Source organism: Sylvia atricapilla, chromosome 6 (assembly GCF_009819655.1).
Source record: "Sylvia atricapilla isolate bSylAtr1 chromosome 6, bSylAtr1.pri, whole genome shotgun sequence".
Classification (NCBI taxonomy): Eukaryota; Metazoa; Chordata; class Aves; order Passeriformes; family Sylviidae; genus Sylvia; species Sylvia atricapilla.
Window position 1 is genome coordinate 38,654,316 of NC_089145.1, and position 11,678 is coordinate 38,665,993.

The 11,678-nt window shown below is 43.3% G+C and overlaps 1 protein-coding gene across 1 annotated transcript in view; it reads left to right on the forward strand.

Annotated features, from left to right (window-relative positions):
• KIAA0586 (KIAA0586 ortholog) overlaps nt 1-4,600 on the forward strand; it is a 68,611-nt gene extending 64,011 nt beyond the window's left edge. The window contains exon 32 of the mRNA XM_066321593.1: nt 4,239-4,600. Coding sequence (XP_066177690.1) covers nt 4,239-4,384 — 146 coding nt within the window. The 3' untranslated portion in view covers nt 4,385-4,600. The remainder of the gene's footprint in view (nt 1-4,238) is intronic.
• The last annotated feature ends 7,078 nt before the right edge of the window (nt 4,601-11,678 follow it).

An 11,678-nucleotide genomic window follows, 5' to 3' on the forward strand; every position in this document is an offset into this window, starting at 1 on the left:
GAATCTGGCAGAAGAAGAAACATTCCTATCAGCCCTTGCTATTAAAGGAATGAGAGCACTGAACTGAAGTTGTTTTTACAGTCTTGGAAGTTTATTCTTGCTCTTGAAGAGAGCTGCTTCAGTTGGGGATAGAGGGAGGATTGTTTTGAAATTTTAGGAAGCAATATGTAGGTAATGACAAAAATTATGGTTCTGGTTTTATACTGAAAAATAACCTGGATCCTGATCCTTCAAACCCCTCCCTATTTATTGTCTTGATGGGCAGAGATGATTTACAAGAGCATGGACTGAGAGGACAAGGGAGAATGGCTTCAAAATGAAAGAGAGTAGGTTTAGATTAGATATTGGAAAAAAATTCTGGATTGTGAGGGTGGTGGGACACTGGCACAGGTTGCCCAGAGAAGCTGTGCCTCCCCATCCCTGGAAGTGTTCCAGAGCAGGTTGGACAGGGCTTGGAGCAACCTGGGATAGTGGATGGTGTCCATGCCCATGGCAGGGGTTGGAACTGGATGATCTTTAGGGTCCCTTCCACCCCAAACCATTCTGTGTTTCCATGATTACAATTTCACTTACAAGATATGGCTCTCTTTCATACCCAGATAGATTTAAAATAGTTTTATTTAATGTATGGACACCCAGACAGAGGAGTTAAAGCACATGGTTTTCACTTGGCTTAAAAGTCAGACTTGTTTAGTCTTTTTATTTTGCCAAATAGAAAAATTCAAAACGAAAGATTTTAAACATTTTTCTTTGTTCTTACTCTTGCCATATGATGTGAATAATCAAACCTTCCTTCAGTGTGGTTAATTCCTTTTTCCTTTGACACACATTCTTGACACCCTTTGTATATGGCATATTCTGAGTGTGACACTACCTCTTAGAGAAAAACTCCCTTCACAGGTCACTGGATGGTTGACACACCATTAATTTTTATGCTTCTGTTAAACAAAGGTCTGGAAAGTTAGTACTGTACATGAATTTGTTACAGAGTGCCAAGAACAGGAAAAATCTCTGATCTGAAATGTGACCTTTTCCATCAGTGGGTCACCAAGATGTTTTCAGTCACTGATGAGTTTCTAGCAGCCAAGGTCTCTCTCACCAAGAGTGTCAGTTTTCACAGTTCATATGAATTTATTCTATTAGATGGTGTCAATAATTTTGGAAAACTGGAGGTCACCTAAGGTCACATGCTCCATTTATTGGATTTTAACAAGGAAAATTTTTATAAATGCACCTAACTACAAGATTACAAAATTGTACTGAGTACTCCCAGAGCCTCTTAAAGGGGAGGGGGGAGGAAAGCCATGAAGATTACCTGCCTGCTTGCCCTTTTGTGCTTTGTAAAGGAAAATAATTTAATTTCCATTTTTATGGTGTATCAAAAGATTTTAACCATTGCAGGTTGCATATCTGTGCTGGTGAGGAACTCGTTACAGAGGAAGCCATCTTAATGTTGGCTATGAGCTGCTCTGATGAGGGGAAGATATAAAATGGAAAATCACATTATTAAAGAAGGAGCAGACCAGGGCTATGCAAGGATTTAAACCAGTGTGCCTCTATTTGTGTCTTTATTCCCATACCCCTCCCAGTGTGTGTATATAAAGTGTTTTATGCACTGTGTGTGCACGAGGTTACAGTCAGCAAAAGGTAATAATGATAAAACACATGTGAGAGTAACTTGGTAGTTACATTTTTGGAGCCAATGTAGAGTTTCAGGACTAGCAGCTTTTTATCCTGGGAAGTTACAGTCTTGGAGCAGAATCTCCCATTTAGCTGAAATATGATACACACAGTTTTTTCACAGTTAAAATGCTGAAAATCCACGTTCTGTATTTTCTGTGTGAATTTAACAAAGTCAGAGACTTCAGATTTCTGCCTTTTAAAAAGGGCAGAGTTGACTTTGGGTATTTTTAAGTTAAAGGTATTTTGATAGCTCAGGAACTGATAAATATTTTGTTAAGCAAGTAGATGGAATTACTCTTTTTATTTTTTCTGTCTTTTAGCATTTTATAACTATTGTAAAATTGGTCTGTAGTATATCTGTAAAATATATTGGAGTATGTGTTAGGAGGAATGCAGACTAATATGATACTTTCTTTTAGCACTCCCAGAATCAAAGACTTGAGAAGTTCCGACAGAGCCTTGGGATAAGGCAATATTACTTTCTTTTTTCCTTCCATTTTTTCTTTTTTCCTTTTTCTCCCCTTTTCTTTTAACAAACCTGAAAACAGCTGTAGAAACAATGACATCATGGAATGTGACATGACTGTGGAAATTATTAAGCAAGTCAAGCTTTGAAAGCATCAAACTACATCTAGTGTTGGAGAGGGGCTTTGGTAGAGGATGATTTACCAGCTTTCCTTGGGCACTGTACACTCACATCTTTACTGTGGCATTTTCATGTCTGACCAAACAAAGCCTTTGCTTTTGTTCGTAGCAGCCTTTTTGTATCAAACACAGCTACAGACTGGAATCCCAAAATCTCAGAATGGTTTGGGTTGGAAGGGACTTTAAAGCACATCTCATTCCAACCTCTTGCTGTTATAGGGACACCTTCCACTATCCCAAGTTGCTCCAAGCCCCATCCAACCTGGCCTGGAACACTTCCAGGGATCCAGGGGCATCCACAGCTTTTCTTGGCAACCTGTGCCAGGTCCTCACCACCCTCGTAACCAAGACTTTCTTCCCAACATCCCTTCTAACTCTGCTCTTTGTTAGTTTAAAGCCACCCCCCCTTGTTCCATCACTCCATACTGTTGTAGAAAATCCCTCTCCAGCTCTCTTAGAGCCCACTGAATTATTGGAAGACTGCTCCAAGGTTCCCCCAAGCCTTTTCCTCTCCAGGTGATGGTGCTGATTCCCTGAGGACACAAAAAATGTTCTTGTGCTCCTTCTGCCTTCCTGAATAGCAAGAAGCTGTGCTGGCACAGGTCACTCCATGTCCTGCCTTTACTGTCTTTGGCCTCACTCGTGTTTGACTTCCCAGGCTGTTGGCTGCTGTTCTAGCAGGAAAAACACTGATGGAATTTTATTTTAGCGGTGGGGTTTTGTTTTAATTAGCCATTTGAAGCGTGCTTTGCTGCCAGTCAGATGAATGCAGATGACTGCTTCAGTGACATTGTAGATAATTAACTGGGGTGAAAGAAAGCCTAACTTTTTTGGTTTTATTGGGAAAATAGTGTTTTAATTACCTAGTCTATCACAGAGGAAGGGAGAATTGTTACAGCTTATTGGAATAAGAACAAGCTCCAAGACAGCCTTTGCTGCTGTACATGGGCTCAGATATGTTTATTTTGCCTGTAGCTGCTGCACTTAAATGCCCCTAGGACAACTGAAATCTCAAAATGCTCTTTCTGTAGTTGAGTGAATGTTGTGCCATTCTCCCAGTGCCATTTCTCCTGAGTTACTTCATTCTTTGTCTCTACCCTGATCCATTACTTGCATTTCTGCTCCATGAATGGATTCATCTGGTCTCCTTCCCTTGGCTAAATACATTAACTTTTGCCCATGGTGTTTCTATGGATCCCATTCCAATGCTGTGGAAAACACCAGAAACACCAGTACACATATTTGAAATTATTCTGGGCCTACTGAAGATTATAGATATATATGTGTGTGTGTGTTTTGTGTGTGTGTATGGTGTATGTGTATGTAAATACAACCAGTGTATATATAAAACTCAGTCCTTCCAATACTTAAAGGGCATCCAAAAAATCTGGAAAGGGGCTTTATACAAGGGCATGGACTGACAGGACAAAGGGGAATGGCTTGAAACTAACAGAGAGTAAAGTTAAATTGGGGATTAGGAAGAAATTCTTCCTTGTGAGGGTGGTGAGGCCCTGGCACGGGGTGCCCAGAGAAGCTGTGGATGCCCCATTCCTGGCAGTGTTCCAGGCCAGGTTGGACAGGGCTTGGAGCAACCTGGGATAGTGGAAGGTGTCCCGATCATTGCAGGGTTTGGAATAAGATGGGCTTGAAGGTCCCTTCCAACCCAAACCATTCTAAGATTCAGTGATTTTGTATGTGCACAGAAATTCCTCCCTTTGTTACCTGATAAGGAGAGTTCTGATGGCTGAAGCAGCACCCTCTGGAGTGCCTCAGAACTGTGGGCAGCAAGGGTGTCTGTGTACCTGTGTTTCCATGGAAAATGGAGATGACTTCAGCAGAGTTCAGTCATTTGTCACAGACAGCAAATAATGACTTTTGTTTTCCTTTTTTTTTTTTTTTTTTTTTTTTAGGAGAGGATGCTGCCCCTCATCTGAATCCACATCTTTCTGCAGCAGGGGGGTCAGTGCAGCTGCCTGGCACGAACACAGATAATGAAACACAGAGTCTGAGCAGTGCAGATGGAGATTCGGATTCTTCAGGGACAGACACATTTTAAAGCTTAGGGCTGTTTATGACGGTGTCTGTCTGAAGATGTTGTCACTGGTACATTTGTCTGTCTACTGTGATAGTCTGGCTGTTCCATCAAAATAACAGTCCTTTCAGTACTGTTTATTTTCTACTATTTTTCTTATAATTTTGTTATTTTTTTAAATGAGTCTGTCTGTGAATAGATCAATTATTTTTAAGCGAATAAAACACAGTTTTTTCAGAATCGTCGTGAGTTGAATTCAATAAAAACCTTGTAAATATTTATTGTATTACAGGTGAATGTGAAGATGGTTGGGATTAAAATCCACTGCAAAAGTGTGTCTCACTTAAGGAAAACCTCTTTGCTCAATATCACATCAGTACTGTCCAAATGTTGAGCCAAAAGGAAATGCATTTGGAGCCAAAGTCTGCAAGAGAAATGTGTTTCTAGGTATCATCAGAGGTTGTTCATCTTTAGAAGACCACTATGACAAGTCAGTAATTCAAAACTGTGAAAAAGACCTGTAGAGTTTTTATTGTTATTATGAAGAATTTCTTTTTTAGACTTAAAAGAATTTCTCAGCATTTCATGTTTGTTTCCCTAAAGATTTTTTTCCCATCTCAAAGCCCGCCAATGAGAGATTGTGTGAGTAAGGCTGTTTCTTTACACTTTTAATGTAATTTTCTTTTCTTTCTCATGAGGCAGAATTAATTCCTGCAGTCTCAGCCCTTCAGAATCACGACAGCCTCCGTTGGGAATGCCACAGTAATGGTTAACTGCAAGAGTATATAGCTACAGTGCCAGTCTCCCATGGACTGCTTCACCTTTGTGTTGCCTCTGTCAGGACAAGGTTGTTGATCCAGGAGGAAGGTGGGATCAATCACCTGCCCTGAACAGCATCCAGGCAAAATGAAAACCAGGAATTCAGATAAGTTCCAGTAGAAAAACTGTGAAAGAAGCTCTTTTCTAAGCAGGGCAAACACAGCTTTTCCTCTGTTCCTCATCACTTATGAGAGGCAGTTGCTTGTTGCAGATACTCATAACTGTGAACAGTTCCCATTACTGTTCATTTTCTGGAGCCTGCACTGATTTCATCTCTCCTTAACAGAGAAATATTAGAAGTTCCTTTTGGCTTTATGTTGATCTCGTTGACCGTAAGGTTCAGTTGATTTGCTGCAGCATATGCAACAGTAAATGGAAAAAGAAAGAGCTTTAGCCTTCAAGGTCAGTAACATCCTCAGGATTCAGCTTTCAAGGGTGTCTCTTAAGCCACCGTGCAGAGTTGTGCTCTTGTCTTGTGACAGACACATAAATAGCAGATTTGGGTGGGGGTGAAAGAGTGTCAGGCTTTGTGCAAAATGCAACATCACTTTAAAAAAAAGGAAAAGCACAAATGAGAATCATAGAAGCATGGAATGGTTAAGGTTGAAAGAGACGTTAAAAGACCATCTTGTTCCAACCCTGCTGCCATGGGCAGGGACACATTCCACTACCCCATGTTGCTCCAAGCTCCATCCAGCCTGGTCTTGGACAGTTGCAGGGATTCAGGGGCAGCCACAGCTTCTCTGGGTAACCTGTGCCAGGGCTTCACCACCCTTACAGGGAAGAATTTCTTCCTACGAGTCAGTCTGTGAGATGGCATCTGTGGGAGCTGAGATCCAGCACGTGATGCCACAACCCCTGGCACCAGCAGGGAGCTACTTCTCAACGCTCTGGTGCTGTGATGAGGATCTGCACAGTTCTGTTCATTGCTGCTCTCTCTGGAACTGCGCTCCAAATCATACTACTGACCCAATCAATGCTTTGTATAAACAACAGCTTATCTGGGGAGGATGGAGGTGTTCTCTTACTCTGCACAACAAGTGATTGCACTGAAACAAGTGAGAGGATAAGGAAATGCAGGGGAGAGGGCAAGAGCTTCCTATACTTAAAGCTTTCCTGCAGGAGCAAACCTTCCTGCAGCTGTGTTCCAAGGGCTCTGTCAGTCTCCTGGCTGGTTCAGGTGTATAATTTAGGTCTCCTTTGTTGCAGTGTGAGGAGCAGCTGAGCTGTTCCTGTGGGTTAGGACTGCTTTGCTAAACAAAGTGCAGTAATTGAATTGAGAACATGCGGAGAGCTGACAGATGAGGGATGGGGATGGGATGAGATGGGAGGCAGCAGATGGATACACAGGCAAGGAGACTGTTTAGGAAAGGATGAGGCAGCCCAACCAGTGGGAGAGGCCATCAGCTCATAATCCCAGGAAAATTACTGCATGGGGTTTTATTGTCTTCAGTGCTGAGCATCTCACATTTTGTTCCAATTTTCTTCTCTTGCAATTAATCAAAGATGCTGTCATTTTCATTGACTGAATTGTGGAGAAATTTTGATGAAAACATGTCAGGAAATGCCCAGTGAATACCATTTTCAGTCAGTTTTAAAAATTCCCCAGAGGGCTGTGTTCTCTCCCAGCTTGTTGTGACTGACTGATCTTTTTGGAAGCTTCTGGGTTCCTGGCACTGGGCTTCAAAAATATGCTGCTGGTGGGGTACACCATGGATGACAGTGGGATCTGCTAATCCTTCAGTCCTATTCAAAGAGCACTTTGGATAGGTGAAAAAAGTGCAAACTCTTGGCTTTTCCGTCCTCTAGGCTTCCTCAAAACAATGTGTCCTGCTGCATAAACATAAGGGAACCTCTGTAAATCTGGCACTCCATGCATGGATCATATTACAATTATTTATATTCCTAGGAGAAGCCAGGGGGAGAAGGGAGAGTTGCTTAAATTTTTATCAGAGTCTCCATTTTGACTTAGAAATGGAAAAAAAAGCCCCAAAACCCTAAACGTATCTTCTAGAAATTTATCTATTTCTTACTTTTTCCAGAGTTGGAAATGGTAAGCACATGTTCTGTGAGCACAGCCAAGCCCTGATAAGGAATTTTTCTGTCTGTCTCTCCAAGTTCCATTTTGTTTCTACAGCTTTTATGATTGAAAATGCACATTTCTCATGGGCACTCACGGAACTGAAACAGCGTGATTTGCAAGCCTGCTAAATGGATTTCTTCCAAGCCAGTCATTGGGGTATGTCATCAAAGCTTAACAGCATCAAATAGAATTCCATCCAGGAAAAGTATTTTAAAAAACCACCTCTGTACAGCTCTATTTTTCAGTTAAATCTCAGCAGCAGGGAGGTGAGGGGGTAAGGGTGGGTGTTACTGGATTTCAGGATTGTAGCATGGAAACCAAACCCCTGGCTTATTTTTTGGTTTGATTGAATTCCTGGTGAAGTTTGCTCGTGTCTTACAGTGGAAAAGCACTGCATCAAGGGTGTTTGCTCATGGATTGGACTGGCAGTGCTAGGAAAGCACGAAACTGAAATGTCAGAAGCTTTTATATTTCCAGAGAATCTTTTTCTGACTTTGAGGAGGAAAATCTGGCATTTCGGAAGTGAGGTGCTCAAGAATCCATGGCTTTTTTTTCCCCTTTTTCTCCCCTTCCTGAAGATAAAAGAGAGCCACTGTGTGATGAGAGTGGTAGGACATGAGATTCCTGGCACAGGAAGAGATCCCAGCTCCCAGGCCAGCACTGGCTCTGGGAGAGGACTCCAGCTGGTGTCACCCTGCCCTGCTCAACTTATCTGGGTTTTCGGTATCAGAAGCAGAAAATTTCATGTGCACACTTCATCTTATCCTGAATTGTGGGAAATTGGATAAAAGTGAGGGGTTTTTTTTGGTCCTGTTCATAGCTCAGAGATGGAAGTTGTCAAAATTAGCTGCTAAAAACATGAGCTGACCTTCCCAGGTGCTTTATGAATCTCTACAGGATAACATTCCTGTCCTGATGGGGTAAAGATGTGTGTGCCAACCTCCTTCCAGTGGATTAAGCTCTCAGATGTGTAAAATGACACATGTGCGAAAGTTCTGTTGGATTCCAGTCTGAAATGTAGCCACAGAAAACCTGCAACTGTTTAGCAGCTCACTGTTAACATTTGGCACAAGCACTGGGGGCAGGATTGCATCCTATGGGATTGTTACAACATGGGAAATCAATCCTTCCCATAGGTGTGTCCCAGTGGTGTTTTGTGTGTGGAACTGAAAGCTTCTGTACAAGCATTGAGATATTTGCCTGGTTGGCAGTATAGTTCCTATGGAGATCTCTTTTTTATTCCCCTTTTTCTGCTGCACTCCTGATTTAGATGCATGTCTTTCATAAGTTACCTCAAAATATTCATTATTTTGAATGTGTGTTGATGCCTCCCCCAACCCTCCAGGACTTGGATGGGATTTTGCTGCTTTGCTCTTGTGAATGTGGCCAGATCCCTTATCCAAATCTCAGTGTTGTGGCATACTTGGGCCAGGTCAGGGAACTGCAACAAAAGATTCTTCCAGAAATCCCAAATAAAATTATGGAAATCTCAGTATGATGGTGTGGCCAGCTGAGCAGAGGCCAGAATAAGGCCTGGGCTTTGTTCCTGTGATGGCAATTACACAAACCCACAGTCCTGTATCCATGTCTGCAGCTTTTGTTGTATTTTGGGTAGAAGGGGAGGCCTGGTTTTGTCTTTTGCTCTCATTCTCTGCCTTGAGAGGTGAGCGCAGAAAAGGGATTCCTGTGGTTCAGGGTTGTTTTTGGGGTTTTTTAATATATTACTTCATATTCAGGTTAAAATACAGAAATGCGAGAAAAGTCAAGTAAGAAGCAGAATGAGAAGGCTATGAAGTGCCTTGATCATGGGGGACGTCATTCTCCAATATTTCCAGGGCAAGAAAGGGCCATTTTGGGAAGAGGTGCTTTTTCACCCCCTCTGTAGAGTTTATTTGGGACAGAGAATCATTGTCCTGTTCAGACTTCATCCCAAAGGCCCCAGGCTTCCAGGCTGGCAGATCCTGCACCAGAGTTGTAGAGGACCTTGAAGGGGGGCGTGAAGCCCCTGAAATTTCTTGAACTAAAAGCCAGTGGGGCTCTTGCCCCTGGAATGGCTGTTGCAGATCTGGGGCAGCTCCTAAAACAAATACTTGAGGAAATACAAAAATCACTCACATGAAGAGCTGAGCAGGTGCTGAGCAAACAACTTTACTAAAACCCAAAAAAACTAAAACCAGCAGGGAAGCAGCAATCCTGCTGCTGCTGCCTACTCTGGAAGGCTGACCAGCTTCCAGGAGGGAGGTTTGGGAGGAAGGCAGTGAACTCCCAGCAGTGCCAGTCTTCATCCTGCCTATCCTGAGCAGACAAAGCAGCAGCTTGGGCTCTTCAGGCAACTCTCTCAGCTCTGTTCTCTCCTGGCAGGGGTGCCCAGCCCTGCAAATTAGGGTTGCCAACACTTCCTATTGCCTTGACCTGGCTGCAGGCAGGGATGCAGTGGGGTCATTCCCTGCCCTTGTAGAGCTCTCAGTGGTCCAATTTGTTACTGTCAGATGAAAAAGTCTCCCGTGGTCTGTGCCTGTTCCTTAATACAGGTGCAGTTGTATTTCCTTGCAGCCCGTTATCACCCAGAGAGCCGAGGGTTTGATCACCATGGAAAAATCTTGCCACTGAAATGAGGACTTAGAGCTTCTTTTTAATGGGTTCTGGGAGCTGCTGCTTGCAGTGATGGAGGATTTGGCTGAGTGAGTGGCATCCTGTCATTTTCTTCTTTTTTTTTTTTTTTTTTTTAGCCTCCTTCTTTTTATCCTGACAGTAGTCTGGGAAATGGTGCTACTCCCGTGTGATGTGCCCTTGGCGAAGGGCATTCAGCATCTGTCACACAAACACCATCTTCCCTCTCTCCTTCCCTGCTGCGTTCCCTTAATCAGCACCTATGGCAGAGCAGCAGGCAGCGAGCCACGGATCAAACGTGGCACTGCCTGTGAAACCCGGCGAGTGCTTCGAGAGCACTCGGGGCTGCTAATGCCGAGTGGTTAAAGCAGCTTTGCAGGCAGCACCGTGCCAGGTGCTGGAGACTCAGGGATTCCTCTGGCCCTTAAGCTCTGCAGCTCAAGGCTTGAGGAGGATTTCCTGTGCTGGGGCTGCTGAGCTGTTGCCTCTTTGCGTCACAGGATTCAAAGGGACCTTAAAGACCATCCAGTTCCCATCTAGAGACTACCTTCCACTAGCCCAGGTTGCTGCAAGCCCCATCCAGCCTGGCCTTTTGCTTTGTTTTGTTTCTCCAGATCAATTAACTAAAGTCATCTTTGCCATAAGTGCTTTCTTTTTAAAAAGAGTCTGTTCTTGCCTCCTCTAACTGTGATAAAGTTGTTTTTTTCAGGGTGTGAAATGCCAATGGTTTTGTTTATGTTCTTTATCCAGACAATAGTGACTGATTTCTGCAAGTCCTGCTAAATTCAGGAGGTCCCAAAGGGTTGAGATGGGGACCATACCACAAAGAGGCATTCTTATGGAAAAGAAAAAGAACAGGAGTGTGAGTCAGAGGGTGACAGATTCTGCTTTCCTGCTTGTAGCAACAGTTTTGCATCTTCTCCTTGCACTATTTGACAGGTAAAGGTCTTCGAGGGAGTAACTCCTTGTTTTTGTCTGCACTGGGCCAATAAATAACAGCAAAGAAATGTTCATCCCTGCCTACCCCGAACTACTTGTGTTCTTATCTTAATTGCTTCGTTCTCACAACCCACACTCAATCTTCTTAGAAAATCAGAGCCTTGAACTTCGTTCCAGGATCTTGAGGAAATCTCACATCTCCCTGCCATTTCCCAGCCTCTCTCATCTACCAGAACAAACCCCATCTCTCCCCGCCTGATGTACTCTGAATTTCCTCGGGGATTATCTAAACAGAGCCCACGTGACCCATCTCTCTCAACCCCTCTACAAATGGGAAGGCATAAATCACGGGGCCCTACAAATAAACACAACTGGCAAGATGTTATTTTCCCCCTGTCTGAAGTACCAGCAGTTCTTTCATCTGCCGCCTCCTGGAAACGTGTCTGCTCAGAGAAAGTACAACCCTTCCCGTGTACACACAGTGTTTTTCTGCCACTTCTTCTCACAAGCTGTAATGGGAACCCTGCACCAGAAACACTCAAAGAAATGCAGCCAAGTGAATACCTCTTACTGTTTTCACTTCTCTTCAGCTTGGCTCAGAAAGCTGAAAGCATTCCTGTTTGTGAGGGAAAGGAATGGTTGGCTAAGAAGGGGAAAATCCCAACCGTGAAATCCCGCTGCAGCTTAATTTTCAGACTTGTGACTTTTCGTGTTACAGTTGAGGGGTGTTGGGCATTATTAATTCTGAAAATATTCTTTGTAAGCTGAAGAAAGGGTAAGTTCTTGCCGTAACGAAAACAACTTGGAGCTGAACACTTAAAAATGCTACAAAAACTGGAGATGTTTTTACAGTTAAGCCTCGTCTGG